Source organism: Acomys russatus, chromosome 12, assembly GCF_903995435.1.
Source record: "Acomys russatus chromosome 12, mAcoRus1.1, whole genome shotgun sequence".
In the NCBI taxonomy this organism is placed as follows: Eukaryota; Metazoa; Chordata; class Mammalia; order Rodentia; family Muridae; genus Acomys; species Acomys russatus.
The window spans coordinates 2,872,901-2,896,208 of NC_067148.1; the positions used below are offsets into that span (position 1 = coordinate 2,872,901).

General features: G+C 38.4%; 1 protein-coding gene across 1 annotated transcript in view; it reads left to right on the forward strand.

Moving 5' to 3' along the window:
- LOC127196664 (zinc finger protein 431-like) overlaps positions 1-16,068 on the forward strand; it is a 28,904-nt gene extending 12,836 nt beyond the window's left edge. The window contains exons 2-5 of the mRNA XM_051154519.1: positions 12,576-12,702; positions 12,879-12,939; positions 14,078-15,609; positions 15,662-16,068. Coding sequence (XP_051010476.1) covers positions 12,576-12,702; positions 12,879-12,939; positions 14,078-15,609; positions 15,662-16,068 — 2,127 coding nt within the window. The remainder of the gene's footprint in view (positions 1-12,575; positions 12,703-12,878; positions 12,940-14,077; positions 15,610-15,661) is intronic.
- Positions 16,069-23,308: the final 7,240 nt, after the last annotated feature.

The window sequence follows — 23,308 nt, forward strand, 5'->3', positions numbered from 1 at the left end:
ATGCATCCTGTATTGCTGTTTCTGGGTCTTGGTTTCCTCACTTAGGGTGAGTTTTTTTTCTAGTTGCATCTATTTTCCTGTTAATCTCATGATGTCACCTTTTAACAGCTCAAAAATGCTCCGTCTTGTAAATGTACCAGGTTTCCTTAATTCATTGTTCAGTTGAGAGAAATCTAGCTTGTTTCTAGTTCCTTTCCAACACGGGAAATGGCACTGTGGATGTAGGTGGGCGAGTGTCCCTGTGGTAGGATGGAGCGTCTTTTGGGTCCATACCCTAAAATGGTATAGCTGGGTCTTGTGGTTGATTGATTTCTGTTTTTCCGAGGAACCGCAATATTAATTTTCATATTTGCTGTATTACTTTGCACTCCCACCACCAGTGGAGAAGTGTCCCCCTTTCTCCACATCCTTGCCAGCATGAGCTGTCACTTGTGTTGTTGATATTAGCTATTCTGCCATGTGTAAGATGGAATCTCAGAGTAGTTTTCATTTGCATTTCCATGATGGTTAAGGATGGTGAACATTTCTTTAAGTGTTTCTTTGCCAATTGAGATTCCTATATTGAATATTTTTAGGTGTGTTTCCTTTGTGTACTTAAAAAAAAATATTTATTCATCCACTTTATATCCTGATCATAGCCTCATCGTTCCTCATGTCCCAGTCTTATTCTTCAGAAGAGGGGAGCCCACAACTCCTATACCCCACCCTCACCTCCCCCTTCAGCTCATCCGGTCCTCTCAGTACTGAGTGTATCCTCTTCCCCTGTGGCCTCACAAGGCAGTCCTGCCAGAGGGAAGTGATGGAAAAGCTGGCAAGAGAGTCCATGTCAGAGAGAACTCCTACTCCCCATACTCCGAGACCCATATGAATCCTAAGCTGGCCCTCAGTTACATCTTTATATGGTGCCTGCGCCCAGCCCATGCAAGGTGCTTCAGTCTTGGCAGGCCTCTCTGAGTCCTAGTTAGCTGACTTATGAGGATTCTGTAATTTCCTGGTCCTTTTCTTCTTCCTCTCCACTTTCCCCCAAGTTTTCCTATACATCTCCCAGTGTTTGGCTGTGAGTCTCACCATCTGTTTTGAGACACTGCCGGGTGGAGCCTCTCTGAGAACAATCCTCCTTGACTCCTGTCTGCAAGCATAGCAGAGTTTCATAATAATGTAGGGATCTGCTTCTCTGCAAGGGGCAGTGTCTTTGGTTGGGCTGGGCTGGGCATTGGTTGTAGTTTACCTCAGTCTCAGTTATATCTGCTTTCTGTTTTCCCTAGCACATCTTGTAGGTGGGGTGAATTTGGGGTCCAAGTTTTCATGGGTGACTTTGTGTTCTCCTCACTCTACTAGGAGACTTGTCTAGTTAAAAGTTGTCCTCTTCAGTCTCTATGGCCCCTCCGACTAGCAGTCTCTATTAAAAGTCCCTCTCGGGCTAGAGAGATAGCTCAGAAGTTAAGATCACTGCCTGTTCTTCCAAAGGTCCAGAGTTCAATTCCCAGCAACCACATGATGGCTCACAACCATCTACAATGGAATCTGGTGCCCTCTTCTGGCCTGCAGGTGTACAAGCAGGCAGAATACTGTATATGTAATTAATAAATCTTTAAAAAAAAAAAAAAAAGGTCCCTCTCATATCCCCCTGGGAGTCTACCATGACTTATGTCTCAAGCATGTCACAGAGATGCCCCTGCCCACAGTTTCTCTTTTCCTTATAGGGCTTTTGTTCTCCAGGCACCATCCCCCAACCCCACTCACCTGACCCTACCTACCGCACTGCCCCCAGGTCTCCTCTTCCTGCTCCTACCTCTGTGTGTGCTCGCCTACATTGTTCCCTCTCTTCTACCACTTCCTCTTCTATCCTGTTTCCCATTCCAAGTGATGTCCAAGCACCCTCCCTTGGATCCTCCTTGTCACTTCCCTTCTTTGGGTCTGTGCATTGTAGCATCCTCATCCTGTACTATATACCGTGTGTGCCGTTCTAAGTCCGATCACCTCACTCAGACTGATTTTTTTTTCTAATTACATCCATCTGCCTGCAAATTTCATGCTTCCTTTGTTTTTAATAACAAAGTTGTATTCCATTGTGTTAAAAGTACCACTGTTTCTTTATCCATTCTTCAGTTGATGAACATCTAGGCTTTTTTTTTTTTTCCAGCTAAGCTGCTATGAACATGGAGGAGCAAGTGTTCTGGTTGTATAGTGGAGCATCTTTTGGGTCTATGCCCATAAGTGGTATAGTTGGTTCTTGAGATAGAACTATTCCCAATTTTCTCAAAAAGTGACAGGTTGATTTACAAAGTGGCTACACAAGTTTGCACTCCCACCAGAAATGGAGGAATGTTCCCTTTTCTCCAAAACCTTGCCAGCATATGCCATCACTTGAGTTTTTAATTTTAGCCACAATCATTTTGATTTGTATTTCCTTGATGGCTAATGATGTTAAGCATGTCCTTCAGTGCTTCTCGGCCATTTGAGATTTCTCTGTCGAGAATTCTCTGGTTAGCTCTGTATACTAATTTTTCACTGGGTTATTTTCTTTGTTGGAGTTGAATGTTTAAAGTTCTTTGTATGATTCGAATATTAGCCCTATGTTGGATGTAGGATTGTTGAAGATCTTTTCCCTTTCTCAGGCTGTCATTTTGTTCTACTGACAGTGTCCTTGGCCTTATAGGAGCTTTTCAGTTTCAAGAAGTCCCATTTATTAATTGTTGATCTTTGAGCATGAGCTGTTGGTGCTCTGTTCAGGAAGTTGTCTCCAATGCCAATGAGTTCAAGGTTCTTACCCTCTTTCTCTTCTAATAGATTTAGTGTATTTGGTGTTATTTTGATGTGTTTGGACTTCAATTTTGTGTACAGTGATGAATGTGGATCTGTTTGCATTTTCTACATGTAGATAGCCAGCTAATCTAGCACCATATGTTGTAAATACTCCTTTTTTCCATTGTACGGTTTTTAGCTTCTTTGCCCAAAATCAAGTGTCCATATGTGTGTGGGTTTATTTCTGGAACTTTTATTTGATTCCATTGTTGCCCTAATCTATTTATATGCCAGTATCATGCTGTTTTTACTATTACTGTCTGTAGTATAGCTTGAATTCCAGAATGGATATACCTCCAGAGGTTTTGTTGTGTTTTGTTTTTAATTGTATAGGATTGTTTTAGCTATTCTGAATATTTTGTTTTTTCACATGAAACTTAGAATTGTTCATTCAAAGTTTGTAAAGAATTGTGTTGGTATTTTGATATCAATTGCATTGAGTCTGTACATTGTTTTTGGTAAGATAGCCATTTTCTCTATGTTAATTGTACCAATTATGTTCATGAGCATGGGACATTTTCCCATCTTCTGGTTTGTTCTTCAGTTTCTTTCTTTAGAGACTTAAAGTTCTTCTCATACCCATCTTTGGCTTTTTCTTGGTTAGAGTTACACCAAAATACTTTATATTATTTTTGGCTATTGTGATGGGTGCAGTTTCCCTAATTTCTTTCTCAGATTGAATGTTATCTGTATACAGGAGGGTTACTTTTTGTTTGTTTGTTTGTTTGTTTTTCCAAAACAGGGTTTCTCTGTGTAGCCTTGCCTGTCCTGGATTCACTTTATAGACTAGGCTGGCCTCGAACTCACAGCAATCCACCTGCCTCTGCCTCCGGAGTGCTGGGATTAAAGGCGTGTGCCACCATGCCCTGCTTAGGCTATGAATTTTTTTTGAAATAATCTGTGTCCAATGACATTGCTGAAAGTGTACATCAGCAGTAGGAATTCTCTGGTGGAGTTTTGGGGGTCACTTATGTTTACTATCATATCATCTGGGAATAGGAATATTTTGGCTTCTTCCTTCCAATTTGTATGCCCTTGATGTCCTTTGGTTGTCTTAATGCTCCAGCTTGAATTTAGTAGTATATTGAAGACATGTGGAGAAAGTGGGCAGCCTTATCTTGTTCCTGCTTTTAGTGGAATTGCTTAGAGTTTTGCTCCAATTAATTTGATGTTAGCTATTTACTTGCTATATATGGTCTTTATTGTGTTTAGGTATGGACCTTATGTCCACAATTTCTCCAAGATCTTTATCATGAAAGGTTATTGAATTTTGTCAAAGGCATTTTCTACAACTAATGAGATTGATCATTATTTTTTTCCTTTGAACTTGATTTCATGGTGTATTACATGCATGTATTTTTGTATGTTGAATCATTCCTGCATCCCTATGGTAAAAGCTACATGATCGTGGTGGATGATATAGTTAATGTGTTCTTGGATTTGGTGTGCAAGCATTGTATTGAGAATTTTTGCATCATTGTTCCTGAGTAAACTTGGTCTGAAATTCTCTTTCCTCATTGAATCTCAGTGAGGTTTGGGGAAGACTCTGGCTTCATAGCATGAGTTTTGCAATGTTCCTTCTGTTTCTATGTTGTGGAATAGTTTGAGGAGTATTGATATTAGCTCCTATTTGAATGTGTGGTAGAATTATTCACCAACACCATTTGGCGCTGGCTTTTTATTTTTATTTTATTTTTTTGGGGGGTGGGGAATTAGGGGTCCTGGGAGAATTTTGATGACTGTTTCAATTTCCTTAGTCATTATATGGCTGTTTAAACTGTTTACCTGATCTTGACTTACCTTTCCTGAGCTCTATCAAGAAAATCATCCATTTCTTTTAAATTTTCCAATTTTATGCAATACAGGCTTTTGAAGTAAGACCCAATGATTCTCTGGATTTCCTCAGTGTTTGTTGTTGTGTCTCCCTTTTCGTTTCTGATTTTGTTAATTTTGATACTCTCCCTTTGCCTTTTTGTTTGTTTGGTTAAGAGTTTGTCTAACATGTTGATTTTTCTCCAAGACCCAGCTCTTGTTTTCATTGTTTTTTTTTTTTTTTTTTTTTTTTGTATTGTTCTCTTTGTTTCAATTTAATTGATTTCAGCCCTGAGTTTAATCATTTCCCATCATCTACTTCTTTTTGGTGTGTGTACTGCCTTTTGTACTAGAACTTTAAGGTGTAAAGTTAAGTTGCTAGTATGGTATCTCTTCAATTTCTTTATGAAGGTGCTTAGTGCTTTCAACTTTCCTCTTAGCACTGCTTTCATTGTGTCCCATATGTTTAGGTATGTTTTGTCTTTGTTTTCATAGAATTCTAGAAAGTCTTTAATTTCTCCCTTTATTTTGTTCCTGACCCAGAAGTTAGTTTCCATGAGTTTGTAGGCTTTCTGCTGTTTTTGGTGTTCCAACTGTAATCCATGTTGGTCATATAAAATGCAAAGTGTTATTTCTATCTTCTTATATCTGCTGAGGTTTGCTTTGTGACATTATATGGTCAATTTTGTAGGAGGTTCTGTGAGATGCTGAGAAAAAGATACATTCTTTGTGTTTGGGTGAAATGGTCTGTAGTTATTTGGTAGGGCCATTTGATTGATTCATGGCATCTATTAGTTTCATTATTTCTCCATTTAGTCTCTTTCTCGATGATCTGTCCATTGGTGATAGTTGGATGTTGAAATCTACCATTATTAATGTGTGGGATGCAATGTGTGATTTAAGCTTTAGTATGTTTCTTTTACAAATGTGGGTGCTCTTTTGTTTGGGGCATAGATGTTCAGCATTGAGATGTCATCTTGATGTAGTTTTCCTTTGATGATTTGTTTTTTGTTTTGTTTTGTTTTGGTTTGGTTTTAGCTTTGGTTTTGGTTTTTCGAGACAGAGTTTCTCTGTATAACAGCTCTGGCTGTCCTGGAACTCACTTTGTACACCAGGCTAGCCTGGAACTCCCAGAGATCTACCTTCCTCTGCCTCTCAAGTGCTGGAATTAAACGCATGTGCCAACACTACCCAGCTTTTCCTTTGATGACTATGAAGTGTCCTTCCCCATCTCTTTTAGTTGCTTTTGGTTGAAAATCTATTTTCTTAGATAGTAGAATGGCTACTCCTTCTTGCTTCTTGAGTCCATTTCCTTTAAAACCTTTTTCCAGCCCTAAACTATGAGGTCATATATATTTTTATTGCTGAGGTGTGTTTCTTGTGTGCAGCAGAATGATGGGTCCTGTTTTCACATCCATTCTGTTAGCCTGTGTAATTTTATTGAGGAGTTGAGGCCATTGATGTTGAGAGATATTGATGACCAGGGTTTGCTAGTTCCTGTTATTTTGAGGTTGGTGGTGGTAGGATGTGTCCAGTGTGTGTGTGTGTGTGTGTGTGTGTGTGTGTGTGTGTGTGTGTGTGTGTGTGTTTCTTTTTGTTTTTTGAATGTGTACTAATGTATTTCCTGCATTTTTATTGGTGTAGTTAGCATCCTTAAGTTGGAGTTTCATTCTAGTATGTTCTGTAGTGTTGGATTTATGGCTAGGTATTGTTTACAGTTGAGTTTGTTGTGGAATATCTTGTTTTCTCAGTCTATAGTGATTGAAAATTTTTCTGGGTATTGTCATCTGGGTTGGCATCTGTGGTCTATTAGTATCTGTAGGACATCCATCTGCTTTCATGGTCTCTGTTGAGAAGTCAGTTGTAATTCTGGTTTGGTAGGGTTTTTTGTTTATTTGTTTTGTTTTGGGGTTTTGTTGTTGTTGTTGTCTTTTTTGTTTTTGTTTTTTGTTTTTTGGGGGGGAGTTTTCAAGACAAGGTTTCCCTATGTAGCCTTGGCTGTCTTGGACTCACTTTGTAGATCAGAGTGGCCTCAAACTCACTGTGCTCCACCTGCCTTGGCCTACCAAGTGCTGGGATTAAAGGAAGGTGCCACCACTGCCCAGCTTGTAATTCTGATAGATTTGCCTTTATATATGACTTGGCCTTTTTCCCTTGCAGCTTTTAATATTCTTTCCTTGTTCTGTACATTTTGTGTTTTAATTATTATGTGGTGGGAGATTTTCTTTTCTGGTCCAATCTGTTTGTAGTTCTGTAGGCTTCTTGTATGTTTATAGGCATCTCTTTCTTTAGGTTGGGGATGATTTCCTCTATGATTTTGTTTAAAATATTTTCTGGGCTGTGGAGCTTTGACTCTTCCTCTTCTTCTGTTGATATGATTCTTATCTATAGTCTCGTCATAGTGTATTAGATTTTTTGGATGTTTTGTGTCAAAACCTTTTTATTTCAACATTTTCTTTTACTCCCACTATCAGTATGTGAGAATTATATGTGTGATATAAGTGCAGACATGTTTCTTTTACACCAGTGAGTGCTCTTATGCTTGAGGATAGATGTTTAAGATTTGAAATGTTTCTTGATGACATTTTTTAAAAAATGAATATGTAGTGTTCTTCCCCATCTTTTTTTGATTAAGTTTTGTTTGAAGTCCTTTTTGTTAGATATTAAAATGGCTATACCAGCTTGTTTCTTATGTCCATTTGCTGGGAGTAGCTTTTCCAGCCTTCTACCTAGAAGCAATATCTATCCTTCATGTTGATCTGTGTTTATTGTATGTATGTAGCAGAAGGGTGGATACTGTTTGAGTACCCATACTGTTATCTTGTGCCTTTTTATTGCAGTATTGAGGTCATTGGTTTTGACAGATATCAGTTAAGTGTGACTACTAATTCCTGGCATTTTGTTGTCACTGCTTGTTGACTGGGGGGAAAGGGAATTCTGTACTTTTTCTTTTGCAGATAATATGAGATACTTTACTTTTCCTGTTTTCGTGTATATAGCTAACCTCCTTGGCTTGGATTTTTCCTTTTAACACTGTATGGAGGCCTGTATTTTTAGATGGACATTGGTTACATTTGATTTTATTATGGCATATCCTATTCCTTCTTTTTTTTTTTTGGTGATCAAAAAATTACTGGGTAGAAGAATCTGGTCTGGCTTCTGTACTTTCTTAGAGTATGCAGCATAATTGTCCAAGCTCTTCTGGTTTTTAGAGCTTGCATTGAGAAAAAAAAGGTGTGATTCTGTTTGGTCTATCTGTATATGTTACTTGTTAATTTTTTTGTTTTGTTGTTGGTTTTGTTTTGTTTTGCTTATTTGTTTAAGCTTTTCATATTCTTTTTGTATTCTATATGGTCAGTACAGTATTATATGTGGTAAGAAAACTTTCTTTTCTGGTCCAGTCTATTTGGTATTTTGTATGCTTCTTGTACCTTGATAGGCAACTTCTTTAGGTTAGGAAATTTTTCTTATGATTTTCTTGAAAAGGTTTTTGGCCCCTTTAAGTTCTTATTCCTCTCCTTCCTCTATTTCTGTTATCTAGTTTTTGTCTCCTTATAATGTGCCAGAGGTCCTGGATGTTTTGTGGCAGGGAGTTTTTAGATTTAACATTTTCTTTGACTGATGTATCCATTTCTTCTATTGTATTTTTAATGCCTAAGATTTTCTCTCCCTTCTCTCTTCTGTGCGTGAACCTTGATTCTGTAATTTCTCTTTGTAGTCCAAAATTTACATTTCCACGATTCTCTCAGTCTGTTTTTTAAAATTGTTTCTATTTCCATTATTAAATCTTGAACATTTTTACATATTACATCTAACTCTGATTTTTATTGGCTTTATTTAAGGGATTTATTGATTTCTTCCAATTGTTTGATTGCCTTTTTCCTTGATTCTTTAAAGCTTTATTCATTCCTTCTTTAAAGACCTCAATATCTTCATACAGTTGGTTTTAAGAAATTTTTTTTCTGTTTTCAGCTATGTTGGGTAATTCAGGACTGGCTATGGTAAGATAGCTTGGACCTGTTTGTGCCATATTTTTCAGGCTGTTGTTGATTAGGTTCCTGTGCTCGTGGGTAGGCATTAGAGATTGGGGTACTTATAGGTCTAGGTGCTGATTTCTAGGTTTGTATTGTTTAGATGGGAATTTTGTTCTTGGATTTCTCATTGCTCTCTGGATTTTCAGAGAGTATGTTGGCTGAGAGTGGCCTTTTTTGCTGCCCTGTTGAGAGGATGTGGTCCAAGGTAGAATGCTTGTTTGTGTTGGAGGCTGATTAAAAAGGAGGCCAAGAAGAGATCATCTTAACAATACACAGGAAGTGTAAACAGGGGAGAGGTAAAGCTGCCTCTGATGTTCTAGTCCAGTGCTAGGGGCAACTGGGAACATTGAGTCTGTGATAACGGATAGTGTGGTAGATCTGTGGTAGACAGCCTGCCTGGTCTCTTGGCAGGTGTAGCATGTGTTTGAGCAAGGGGTGTCTGCCCAAATGTGGGCTGGGCCTGGAGATGATGTGCAATAGGAAGAGCAGATTGGATGGTCTGTAGTACCAGCAGGAATCATGGACAGGAGGAGAGGAAGCCACAGCACTAGTGCAGCCCTGAGTATTAGGCTTTAGGTAACAGAGTTGGAAAAGTCTGGAGACATCTTAACTAGTCCCATACACAGTGTATTAATACTGATGCATCAGGTTCCCAAGGACGATTTCTTTGCTTCTACATTTATTTAGGTTTGTTATATGTGAGAGACTTTTAGTTTATTGGATGAAAAGTACTTTGTGTGTTGGGAAGGTCACTCAGCAAATATTCGTTTTTGGGGTTGACTTGAGTTCAAACACCAACACTCACCACAACTTTGGAGGCTCATAAGCACCTGCTCTTCCACATCCGGAGGACCTGACATGTTCTTCTCTGGTTTGTCACCTGTGAGCACATGAAAAAGACATTGTCTCTCATAGACATGGACATACAGATAAAAATGGGAATAGACTTGTTTTCAAAAGTGCTTTTGACTTATTAAGGAATTCGTGCAAAATGGGCTGTTTAGGCTAATAATACAAAAATACAGATTCTTTAAAAATCTGTTTTCTTGCATTTGGATTTTAAAAGTTTATATTTCCACACATTGGTGCAAAAGCATATCCAATCACCAATCATAGGAAACAAAATGGTTTCTAAGTGATCCTAACAATTATTTTTTTATATCATAAAAGAATGAAATATTTTTAGTAGTCCTGCCATCAGTGTTGTGTGATATTATTAATTGTAATCTAATTATATCATTGCTTTTTCTGAAAAAATAATAGACCTTTACCTATTTTTTTATGAAACATTTCTATATTATTTTATTAATTCCCTGAGTTCTTAGTTGTGGACTTTCTGTTGAGAAACAGTTTTAGTTGTTTTTTCCCCTTGCTCCTTAAGGCTTACCTTCCTCATTTCTTGGCAAATGTATTTTTTTCTAGTTCTTACAATCATCAGTGTGGGTTTGCCACTAAAGGGATTGATATGGTTAACACATTTGTTTGGAGCGTTTATTTATTTATTTATTTATTTATTTATTTTGGTCTTTACTGTCTCTCTGTGTAGCCTTGGCTGTCCTAGACTCGTTTTGTAGACCAGGCTGTCCTCAAACTCACAGCGATCCTCCTGCATCTGCCTCCCAAGTGCTGGGATTAAAGGCGTGCATCACCACACCCAGCCTGGGGTTTTTTAAAACTTTCTCACACATTATTGTTTCTGTGCCCTAATTACCTCCAGTTTCTCAACATTTCAGAGCATATAGTCATCTGAAGTTGCTTCAGGCTGGTGGAGATACTGTGAGAGTTCATTGCCTGAGGCTGTGAGGATGAAGTCTGGTGTGCATGTGGAGACCACAAGATGATGGTATACCAAAACCATGAAAAATCTGCCCCTCTCTGTGTGTGTGTGTGTGTGTGTGTGTGTGTGTGTGTGTGTGTGTGTGTGTGTGTGCAAGTAACAGTAGTGAGAAATATTTGAGAAGAGGAAGGGATGGGGCTATCTAAGCCCTTTGAAAATGAGGCTGTGTGTATCTGAGAGAGAGAGAGCTACAGGATTTGGTGTTTGCCATACTTTGGTTTCCTGCCTTGGTCTAATCATCCCTCAATATGTACACCTTCTTCTCTCTTAAAAGGGGAAGTGGCATTTCTGTGCAACTGTTTGTTGAAAGATACGATTTTTTAAACTGATTTTATAGGATGTGGTAAAGAGATTGTTTTGAGTGTTAGAAGAGACTTTGGCCATGTTGCATACCATAAGGACCCTTGGAGTTAGATTAAATGGCAGTTCCATCATGGAGTGACCATGAGCTTACTGTGACCAGGGTCAGAATGTGTGTAGTTCTTTGAATGAAAAAGCTCCCAGATGGGATGATGTCTTTGAACACTTGTCTCTCCTTTGTGATTTTCTTTGAGGAGCTTTTGTAGTAGGATCCTTTCTAGATTCCTTATTGGGGATGGGATTTGTGTGTCTAGAACTCAACCTGTTTCTTGGGTCTTGGTGTCTACTGTGTTGTGGTTTAAACTGATCATCAGCCCTGCCTTCTCCATCATAGACTCTGCCCCAAATCACATAAGATACAGCAGAAGCGGTCGCTGTTCTATGCTAAGCTGTTTTGCCAGCCTGATGATTTTATATTTTAAATTTTGTGGGTTTTGTTTTGAAGACAGAGTTTCTCTGTGTAGCCTTGCCTGTCGTGAAAGTAGTTATGTATAACCCGTAGGGCTTGAGCTCACAGATCCACCCGTCTCTGGCTCCAGAGTGCAGGGTTATATGTAGACCAAGATGCCTGCCTTTTGTTTGTTTGTTTTATATCATTACATTATGGGCCTGGGATGTTGGGATTTGTACATGTCGAGCATATGCTGTTGTGCTGATCTTCCTCCACATCTTGAATTTTGACCTTTGGCAGAGATTATATTCTCTTTTTTAGGATGGCATGTATTCATGACATTAGTATTACCTAAGCCTTTTCAGTCATTTGGATTCAAGGTGTGTAAATTTCTTTCTACCTGTTGTGTTTGTTTTGAAATATTTGGATAAATATTAGTATTTTGCCTATGTGCAAAATATGAGTCTCATGTGTGCCTCACCCTTCTAGTAGTCAGAAGATGGCCTCAGAACTCCTGATCTTAGAATAATGGATACTTGTGAGCCCCCATCTAAGTATTGGCAATTGATCCTGATTGTTTGGACAACCTACAATAGTTCTTCACTGGTGAAACATTTCTCCTGCTCTATGCTGCTTATTAATGATCAGCATTTACATTGTTAATGTTTTCATTTTCCATTTGTAACTGTTTAAATATACATTCCCTTTTAGTAAGTTGGTATCAATATTACAATTTATAGTAGGCAGTTAGGTTTCTGAAAGATGAACACAGAAATGAAGAGAATATATAATTCTTTGTAGGAACTTCAGTGAAGACCTCTAAGTTCTTTTTGTTTGTTTGTTTGTTTGTTTTATTTTTGTTTACTTGATTGATTTTTTTTTCAAGTAAGTCAGGATCTTAATATGTACCCCTGGATGTCCTGGAACTTGTTGTATAGACTAGACTGGCATCCAACTCAATAGGATACACCTGCCTCTGCCTCTTAGGTCTGTGTCTGAAGGCATGAGCTAATACACCCAGCTAACCCATCATTTTTTGTGGTTAGTAATGGTTCTTACAATTTCCTTGATGGTGCTCTGTACTGTTGATCTCTTTGCCATCTCTTTCTTTATATCTGTTACTTAGAATATCTCTTGGAAGGCCATATCTTATTCATAGGGTTCAGAAATGACAGTGCTGAACCTCATTATTCAGTTTGCTTCTAAAATAATTTGGTTATTTGGTAAATAAGTAGGGTAAGTGCCAGAATTATATGATTTTATTTTCAATGAATTAAACATTTACAGTACTATCAGAATCATGCTATCTGTTGAACACATCTGTGGGATATTTTAGGACACACTGACCTATGATGATGTGCATGTGAACTTAACTCGGGAAGAATGGACTTTGCTGGATCATTCCCAGAAGAGTCTCTACAAAGATGTGATGCTGAAGACTTACGCGAACCTTGCTGCTATAGGTAAGACCATGAATTTTCCTTCACTCTTTAAAATAAGGAGACAACTATTTCTTTGTTATTGATGCTTCTTTCTAATTTCATTTTGAGAATGAGGTGAATAAATCAGGCATAGTTCTAAGGCACACTGAAGACAGTAACTTAAATTTTATGTAACATTTTCTGGTTCTATATTTTAGGCTACAGTTGGGAAGAAGATATGATTGAAGAACCTTTTCACAATTCTAAAAGCCAAGGAAGGTAATTTTCACATGCCAGCTGTTACAATTTTGCATTTAAGAAATTTTAATGTGTATTGGAAATTTTAAAGAAAAGCAACAGTGTGAAAAAGCATTATTTTGAGTATATTAATTATTAAAGTCCTACAAAACCATATTCCTCAATGTCAATTATGTCATGAGTTTGTAAGGTATTCCTTTAAGGTAGAATAGAAGGAAATAACGCCTTGACAGATATCACTGTTTGAATTATAGCCCCATTTAGAGCTATGCTGTAGAACTGCCTGTCTAATTAGTTTCATGCTACTCAGATATCAGAAGAGGTATACAATAGGTGATAAATATATGTCCAAAACCTTCTAATGCGCAAAGAGTCTATAGTAAAGCTGGTATTGCTCATGTTGCAGTAACATTGCTAAGTTTAGTGAGATGGGTAGTTTATGAGAGTTAATAATGTTGTTGTGGAGAAAATTTAAACTCTATAACAAATGCCTGTGAAGACAAAAAGTCAAACTAGCTCAATGCAATGTGGAAACCTTTCATTTGTTATTCTTTCAATAGTTTTGTCAAGTGGCACTGTGGTTACAAACCATATGAGCATAGGGATATTGAAAGAAGCAATGTACGTCTCTCATTCCCAGAACAATCAGAAGATGTATAGCAGTCTCCACTTTGAGTAGACTTTCTTAATTGTTACAAGTTTACAGTTAATTGGTTTTCAAACTTTATTGGAATTACAACCAAAAATTCCGTCTGCAGAAAATCCCTATGAATCCTTTCAATGTAGAAATTTTTCTGTTTGTCCAGATTCCCTTTTCAAATGTATGATTCACAGTTATATGAAAATTTATGAATGTGATCAGTGTAGTAATGCTCTGAGTTCTTACCGTTCTCTTCAAATATGTGAAAAACCTCATAGTGAAAAAGGATGCTATAAATGTGAGCCACGTAACAAATGCTCTAACCACCTCAGGTCTCTTCAAAATGAAAAATAACACCTAATAAAGGGAAACACCATGAGTATAAACCATGATAAAAACTTAAGATCTGATTCTTCTTTATCCTTAGACCATACTGTAATATTAATTCATGCTGATAAAAAAGATTCCTCAGTATAATGAATGTGGCAAAGTTTTCACATGTGCCCGTTATCGTTGCAGGCATAAAAGAAGCCATACTGGAGAGAACACCTCTGAATATACTCAGTGTGGTAAAGCACTTGCACACAACAGCCATACTCAAAGGCATGACAGAATTCATACTGGAGAGAAACCCTCTGAAGATATTCAATATAGCGAAGTCTTTGTACATCATAATACTCTCCAGATACATAAGAGAGGTTATATTGGAGAGAAACCATACAAATGCAACCAACGTGATAAGGCCTTTTCATGGGACAGTACTCTTTGTATACATAAAAGGACACACACTGGAGAGAAGCCCTATGAATGCGACCAATGTGGCAAAGCCTTTGCAAGGCTCACTAATCTCTACATACATAAAAGGACACACACTGGAGAGAAACCCTATGAATGCGACCAATGTGGTAAAGCGTTTACACAGCACAGTCACCTCCATAGGCATAAAAGGACACATACAGGAGAGAAACCCTATGTATGTAACCAATGTGGTAAAGCGTTTACACAGCACAGTCACCTCCATAGGCATAAAAGGACACATACAGGAGAGAAACCCTATGAATGTGACCAATGTGGTAAAGCGTTTACACAGCACAGTCACCTCCAAATACATAGAAGAACTCATACTACTGAGAAACCCTACAAATGCGATCAGTGTGATAAAGCCTTTCCATCGCGTCAGGGTCTTCGTATACACAAAAGAACACATACTAAAGAGAAGCCCTATGAATGTGACCAGTGTGGAAAAGCCTTTGCACAGCACGGTCACCTCCAAACGCATAAAAGAACACACACTGGAGAGAAACCCTATGAATGTGACCAATGTGGTAAAGCCTTTGCACAATACTCAAGTCTCCAAACACATAAAAGAACACATACTGGAGAGAAGCCTTACAAATGTAATCAGTGTCTTAAAGACTTTGCATATCTCAGTAGTCTCCGAAACCATAAAAGAAAACATACTGTAGGGAAACACTATGAATGTAACCAGTGTAGTATAACCTTTGCACGATTCCGTCATCTCCAAACACATGAAAGAACACATGCTGGAGAGAAACCCTATGAGTGTAATCAATGTGGTAAAGCCTTTGCAAAACACAGTAACCTCCACATACACAAAAGAACACATACTGGAGAGAGACCCTATAAATGTGACCAGTGTGGTAAAGCCTTTGCACAGAGCAGTCATCTCCAAACGCATAAAAGAACACATACTGGAGAAAAACACTATGAATGTGACCAATGTGGTAAAGCCTTTGCATGTCACAGTTACCTCCACATACATAAAAGAATACACACTGGAGAGAGACCCTATAAATGTGACCAGTGTGGTAAAGCCTTTGCACAGAGCAGTCATCTCCAAACGCATAAAAGAACACATACTGGAGAAAAACACTATGAATGTGACCAATGTGGTAAAGCCTTTGCATGTCACAGTTACCTCCACATACATAAAAGAATACACACTGGAGAGAGACCCTATAAATGTGACCAGTGTGGTAAAGCCTTTGCACAGGGCAGTAATCTCCAAATGCATAAAAGAACACATACTGTAGGGAAGCCTTATGAATGTATCCAATAATCTCCAGGAAAGAACACGTACTAGAGAGAAACCCTATGAATGTAACCAATGCAGTAAAGCCTTTGAATGTCACAATCATCTCCATATACATAAAATAACACGTACTGTAGAGAAACTCTACAAATGTATTGGATTTGTTAAAGCTTTTCGACATCATAGTCATTGTGAAATGCATAAAAGAATTCATACTAGAGAGATAACTTATGAATATATTTTATATGTCGAGGCCCTACCACATTTCTATGGTCTTCATTATTATGGAAGCACTCATGATGGACAAAAATTCTATGAATGTATGCAGTGTGGTAAAGTCTATTATAAGGTCCACGTAAATCCAACACATTTCAAAACACCAAGTCAATGCATATTTCAAGAATTTATTGTAATCCAGCTGCTACTGATCCATCAGGGCTGCAGATCATACTTGTGAGCCGACCTGTGAAGCCCAAGCCAGAATGTTACAGAGCGTTTAAGTGTGAAGACCACAAACTTAAAAATTGTGCCAACTTGCATTTTTCTAACAAACACGATTTAGAGTTAGAGGCTTTCCGTATGCACTTGATCTATGTCAACTGTAACCAGTCACACCCATTTTGTCTTTGTCCATTTCAAAAAAAAAAAAAAAAAAAAAAACCTCTGGGATAATGGCTGAGCAGTTGGAAACAGTGTGAGTAGACGTGTAGGGACCTGAGGGGGAAATGCCTATAATTGGAAAATCAAAATGGTCACTCTACCCACATTTCTGAAAGGGTTACAGAGTTGACTGTGCAACTGGAAAAACTAGGTAGGAAGTGAAAGTACCTGAGAAGTGGGCAGTGCCAGAAAGGAAGAGAACTAAAAGTTGCAGAGCCAGTGACTGAACAAGAGAGCCTGAGTTTTCCCTAGGATGAAAAATGGGAACAGACTGTGCTAGAATGCAGATGGCATCACACACTTTTGGCTTCTTATAGAAATGATAGATCTGAGGCATTTTAAAGAGTTCATGATTTTCTATGGGATTCATTCACCTTATATAAAACAAATTCTAAGCAACTAGATTACTCAAAATAAAATTATTCCTCAAGACTTGAAGGGGCTGGTAGCAGCTATGTTAGAGCCTGGTCAGAAATTACAACGGTTAATGTGGCAGAGGAAAGAAGCCTTAAATATTGAACAGCGAAATAGAGGAAAGAGAATGAGCATTGTAAACGTTAGTTGCTGGATGGAAACTCTTGGATCTGAGAATGAGAATACCAAATGTAAAAGTGGTATTAGAGTGCAACAGGCATAGGCACAACCAATGGATGAGTGGATAAGGGACATAGCCAATATTGGTCCCCAAGAGTACAGTGGTAATATAGGACAAGCTACAGCTAAAAGTCTCAGATACCAAAATGCCTGCTGCTTCATTTATGAGCGATTTGACCCAAATTTGAGACTGACCTAGCCACTAAAGGTCCCAGATCTCAAAATGACCTGTGTGTTTACTCTGAGAAATATGATATTTTTCAGTAGAAAAGTGAATGCATCTTTTCTAGGAACAAAGGTTTTCCAAAATATCAAACAGAAGTAAGGTCTGGGCTTCCCAAGGGCTGCACATGTTGTGGGAAAGGATGTCGTCGGACCAATCAAAGATTACATGTCTACAAGAGATATTCTAGGCAATTTCTTCACATTGGGAAACTAACTGGGGAGGAGAGTTGTGGCTAGCATCTCAAGGCTTCACAACAAAGTATACAGGCTGTTTCCTTATTGCCACCCAGGAAATTACAAACAGCTAGAAACATGCAATTAAATACTGATGATCTCCTGCATGCTATTGTAGGCAGGTCTGCATTAGACTTGGTAATTCTTGCCCTATCCCCCAAAATTAAGTTGTACCGAATAACTCCTAGAGTTCATGGATCTGCTAAGTAGAAACAATAGGGAATATCTTAGAAAGGGGTATATTTCCCAAGAATTTACTGGATATCCATGAATTATAGATGCAGATTTCATAAGAGAAATTTAAATCATAGCCTATGTAAAAAATGATGCAAATTAACACAGGTGAGAGGATTGCTAAGTTGCTACTCATTAAAGGCAGAGTTTCTCTAGTAAAAGACAGGAAGGTTTGGAAGAACTGGAAAGCATGACTCTGGCAAAAAGTTGTCAATGGTCAAAGGCCAAAATCAAAAGTACACACAAACGGTGTTAAAATAGAAGCTCCAGTGGATACAGGAGTTTATGTAACCATCATTCCCCCAAATTCTTGGAATTCCGAAAGGCCACATTGAATGGTGTATACACAGGTTCCAGTAATTGGAAAGATATCTCAGACAAAATAAAGTGTGTGATGATGGGTAGAGTGTGTGGGACCAGAAGGTTAAATAGGAAAACTTTAAGAACTTATGTGGAGGACATACCCTTAAATTTATGGGGACATGATCTGTTTCAACAGTGGAGTATTTAGATTAATATTCTTGCAATCCCAGAGGCACACCATGATGAAATTAAAGGTGACATGGTAGGTGCTCCTGGGGAAGGGACTGATATATGTAGTAAAAACCCACAGACTTTGCGAATTGTCCTAACAGGAAACCACTGGGATTGAGCTTCCAAAATTATAAGAGGTTGCGACTATTGAAATGCCAATAGTCCTACCATAAAAAAGTATTTGGCGGACACCACAAATGAGCTGTTGCAGTGGTAAAGTGAGGTTCTGGGATATGGCACACCATTTTGCATGGCTGTGATGGGTGAACTTTGGAAAGGCCTGTCCTCAGTGGCTTTGTCTCATCTGGTTTGCTTCTTACTGCTGCTGTGATTTCTCATGTTTGTCATTCCTTTATTCTTCATACACCTGACATGGTGTGATGTGTCACGGGGAGATCCTCAGTGCCTGTAATCATACCAGAAGGAGGTGTGAGTGCCTCTTGGGTGTTAGCCAACCATGTGGGACAAATTTCCTGCAGATGAACATGAAGAAGAGCTTTCACAAAATAATACTGTTTAGACGAAATGATGATTTTACAATTCCTTAATAGTAGTTTTATAGAGTTAATGATATGATCCTAATCATTTTAGGAAATTAAGGTATTGGTAGAAAGTTTAGAGTCAAAAGTAGAATGTGCCTACTCCTCCTTATAGAATAGTCAATTTTGCATAGTGAGGGAAAGGAGTGCATTACAAGCACAGAAATTGTACTAGTAAGAAAAAAAAGGCGTGAAACAGGTTAATGATCAATTAAAACTCATTCTTAGTTCTGAGTTCCTTGGTCTTATGATCTAGGGATGTGTTGCTGGGTTTTGGTGTGCACCATGAAAACGATGGTCACAGACAAAGAGGGAGTAATTATAATAAGCCCATAAGAGCAGAGAATGGGTGACTGGCCAGTTTTTCTGTACAAGATTTCAAAAATAAGATGTAAGATAGTTGTCTTGTTTCTTGCTAAATGTAGATTGTCACAAGCTAAGTATAGGACAAAAAAAGCTGCTATAAGATTGGCTTGCTTGATGATATGATAGTGTATATAAGTGACCCGCAAAATTCCACCAGAGAACTCCTACAGCTGATAAACACCTTCAGCAAATTGGCAGGATACAAAATAAACTAAAAAAAAGTCAGTAGCTTTTCTGTATACGAATGACAAACAGGCAGAGGAAGAAATTAAGAAAACTATTCCCTTCACGATAGCCACAAACAATATAAAATATCTAGGAGTAACTCTAACCAAGCAAGTGAAGGACTTATTCGAAAAAAACTTCAAACCTCTGAAGAAAGAGATTGAAGATGACATGAGAAGATGGAGGGATTTACCTTGTTCGTGGATCGGGAGAATCAACATAGTAAAAATGGCCATCTTACCAAAAGCAATTTACAGATTCAACGCAATCCCTATCAAAATACCTACAAAATACTTTGAAGATATTGAAAGATCAATTCTCAAATTCATATGGAGAAATAAAAAACCCAGAATAGCAAAAACAATCCTATACAACAAAAGATCCTCTGGAGGAATCTCCATACCTGATCTCAAGCTGTACTATAGAGCAACAGTAATTAAAACAGCATGGTACTGGCAAAGCAATAGACTGGTGGATCAATGGAATCGAATCGAAGATGCAGAGATGAATCCACACACATTTGCTCACTTGATTTTTGACAAAGAAGCCAAATCTATTCAATAGAAAAAGGATAGCATCTTCAACAAATGGTGCTGGTCTAACTGGATGTCTACATGTAGAAAAATGCAATTAGACCCTTATTTGTCACCATGCACAAAACTCAAGTCCAAGTGGATTAAAGACCTCAACTTAAAACCAGAGACATTAATTCAGTTAGAGGAAAAAGTGGGGAAGAGCCTGGGACACATAGGCACAGGAAACAACTTCCTGAACAGTACACCAACAGCCCAGGCCTTAATGTCGACAATTAATAAATGGGACCTCATGAGGCTGAGAAGCTTCTGTAAGGCAGGAGACACTGTCAAGAGAACAAAGCGACAGCCTACAGACTGGGAAAAGATCTTCACCAACCCTTCATCTGACAAAGGTTTAATATCCAAAATATATAAAGAACTCAAGAAATTAAACACCACAAAACCAAACAACCCAGTTGCGAAATGGGGCTTGGAACTTAACAGAGAATTCTCAACAGAGGAATATCAAATGGCCGAGAAACACTTAAAGAAATACTCGTCCTTGTTAGTCATCAGAGAAATGCAAATCAAAACGACACTGAGATTCCATCTTACACCCATCAGAATGGCTAAGATCAAAAACTCAGATGACACCACATGTTGGCGAGGATGTGGAGAGAGAGGAACACTCCTTCATTGCTGGTGGGAATGCAAACTAGTACAACCACTTTGGAAAGCTATCTGGCGCTTTCTCAGAAAAATGGGAATAGGGCTTCCTCAAGACCCAGCTATTCCACTCCTTGGAATATACCCAGAAAATGCCCTACCACACAACAGGGACATATGCTCAACCATGTTCATAGCTGCTCTATACATAATAGCCAGAACATGGAAACAGCCTAAGTGTCCCTCAGTAGAAGAATGGACTAAGAAACTGTGGTATATTTACACGATGGAATACTACTCAGCTATTAAAAACGAGGAATTCCCGAAATTTGTGGACAAATGGATTGATCTAGAAATTATCATAATGAGTAGGTTCACCCAGATATGTACCATGAAAATCTTTACTTACCAAGAAAGTGGGTCAGAGGAGAGGATATCCGATTGAGACTTTAGGCAAGAGTAGCATGGAAGAAAGAGGAAATAGTAGGTCCCACAGGGTCCTGGAAACCTACAAGAAGAACTTTATGACAGGCAGACCTGGATCCTGGGGTCCTCCTCAAACTAAGGCACCAGCCAAGGAGAATATAGGCAGTAAGCTTCGAACCTCTACCAAGACCTAGCCGACGAACATGATACTCTCCACCATTGAGTGGAGAGTGAGATCTGACTCACACGAACTCTGGTGCCCCTTTTCTGACCATGTCCCCCGGATGGGGAGACCTGGTGGCACTCAGAGGAAGGATAGCTGCTTACCAAGAAGAGACTTGATATTCTGAGAGCATATATAGGGGGAGGAGGTCTCCCTCAGTCACGGACATAGGGGAGGGGAGAAGGGGAGAAATGGGAGGGAGGGAAGAATGGGAGGAAACAGGGGAAGGGCTAACAATCAAGATGTAATATGAATAAATTAATTTAAAAAAAAGAAAAAAAAAGATTGGCTTTCTTAAACTTTGTTAATCTATGACATAAAACTAAACAAAATAAAACAAAAAACTCTTTGAAGTTAAAATTTACTTATGGAATGAAAGATAGATGAAGGATGTTTAGTTAGGTATGAGTCTTAATAGAAAATATGTAATCAATAATCCTGCTGTAACTCTCTCTTGTGTAACAATTTTAATCTTTTTTTTTTTTTTTTTAAAAATGTTTCTGGTGATACATTTAGAAAATATGTACCCTGTGTTTATGAGGTGATTTTTTTTCTTACATAGAACTTTGTTTTAGATGATATAAAAGGGACAAGGGAAAAAATAAAGTTGGTGGAGTCTGCCTTGCTTCACCCACCAAGTATGTGTGCTGGTTTTTTCTGCTTGTCCTTTGCAATTTGGTCACCCTCAGTGACAGCCTTGTCTGTGTGCCATGAATACTGGGTTTTCCCTGCAGCCCACAATCAGTGGCAGTCTATGCCAGGTGCTATCACCACTAGTTTCTCTCACCTTTTCTCCTTAGAATTGCCAGTTGCTATCAGCAGAGGCCCCTGCTGGCTACCATCAGTAGCCAGTCCACACCTACACTATGCCCTCCCTCAATTTACCCTATGGTGTCAAAGCTGGTCTTTTAAAATACTTGTTTATTATTTATGCAGTGTTATGCCTGCATGTTTGCCTGTCTAATACAAGAAGGCACAAGATCTCATTATAGGTGGTCATGAGCCACCATAAGGTTGCTGAGAATTGAACTTGGGACCTTTGGAAGAACAGACAGTGTTATTAACTTCTGAGTTATTTTCCTAGCCCTAAAACTGGTCTGTAAAAATGGTTGACTGATAAGGTTGTGTAGAGTAGAGGCCCTTAACTAAGGAAAAATTGCACACACGTGAATAGCTGCTACAAGAGCAGCTGGGGGCTCCATGTATAAAAAAGTCCATCAGCCCATTGAATTCCCCAGTGCTTCTTATAAAAAAAGAATTCGGCAAAATGGAGGGTATTAACAGATTAAAGAGCAGTGAATATAATAACCATTGGCCTCATTACAGATTGTAATTCTGTTACCTTCTTTATTACCTAAGTCATGGCCTATGGTAGTAATTGATTTAAAAGATGGCTGTTTCGCAATCCCCTTCATGAGCAGGAGAGGGAAAGGTTTTTCTCACAATACCTATGTATAATAATGGTGTAGTATTAAACGGACATCAGTGGAAAGTTCTTCCACATGGAATGTTAAATAGTTCAACTTTCTGTCAATATTTTTTTTTTTTGCACTAAGTGCTAAAAAATAATTGGTAGGCAATTTCCTCAATCTATTTATCATTATTACATGGATGTTACTTTGTTGGCTGATTCTTATCCAGATACTTAAAATGTTTAAGGAAACACAAAGAATTCTGCCATGCTTAGGGTTGCAGACTGCTCCTTAAAAAAAATTAGAGAGGAAATTCTATTAACTGTTTTGATGAAAAATAAACTAACAGAAAATTCAACCATAAAAGGTACAGATTAGAAGAGATCAGTTGGAGAAAGTAATTGGCTACAGCTTGCCATTGGATTAACTGCTCAACGGTTAAGTAATTTGTTTCAAAGGTTACAAGATTGGGACTTAAACAGTCAGTCCATGATGGTTAGCATCTGAAGCAGAGAGTTGACTTTTTTTGTTTGTTTGTTTTTTGAGACAGGGTTTCTCTGTGTGGCCTTGGCTGTCTTGGACTCACTTTGTAGACCAGGCTGGCCTTGAACTTACAGTGATCTGACTGCCTCTGCCTCCCAAGTGCTGGGATTAAAGGCATGCACCACCACCACCCGGCATGAGAGTTGACTTTTTACAACAAAGACTGCAAGATGACTATGTGGATTGTATAGATAATTTTTCCTTCAACTCATTTTCCTTTGGGGGTCATTATGCAAGGGACAGATAGTATTATGGAATGGATTTTCTAAACATACCTTTAATGTAAAAAAAAAAACTTACA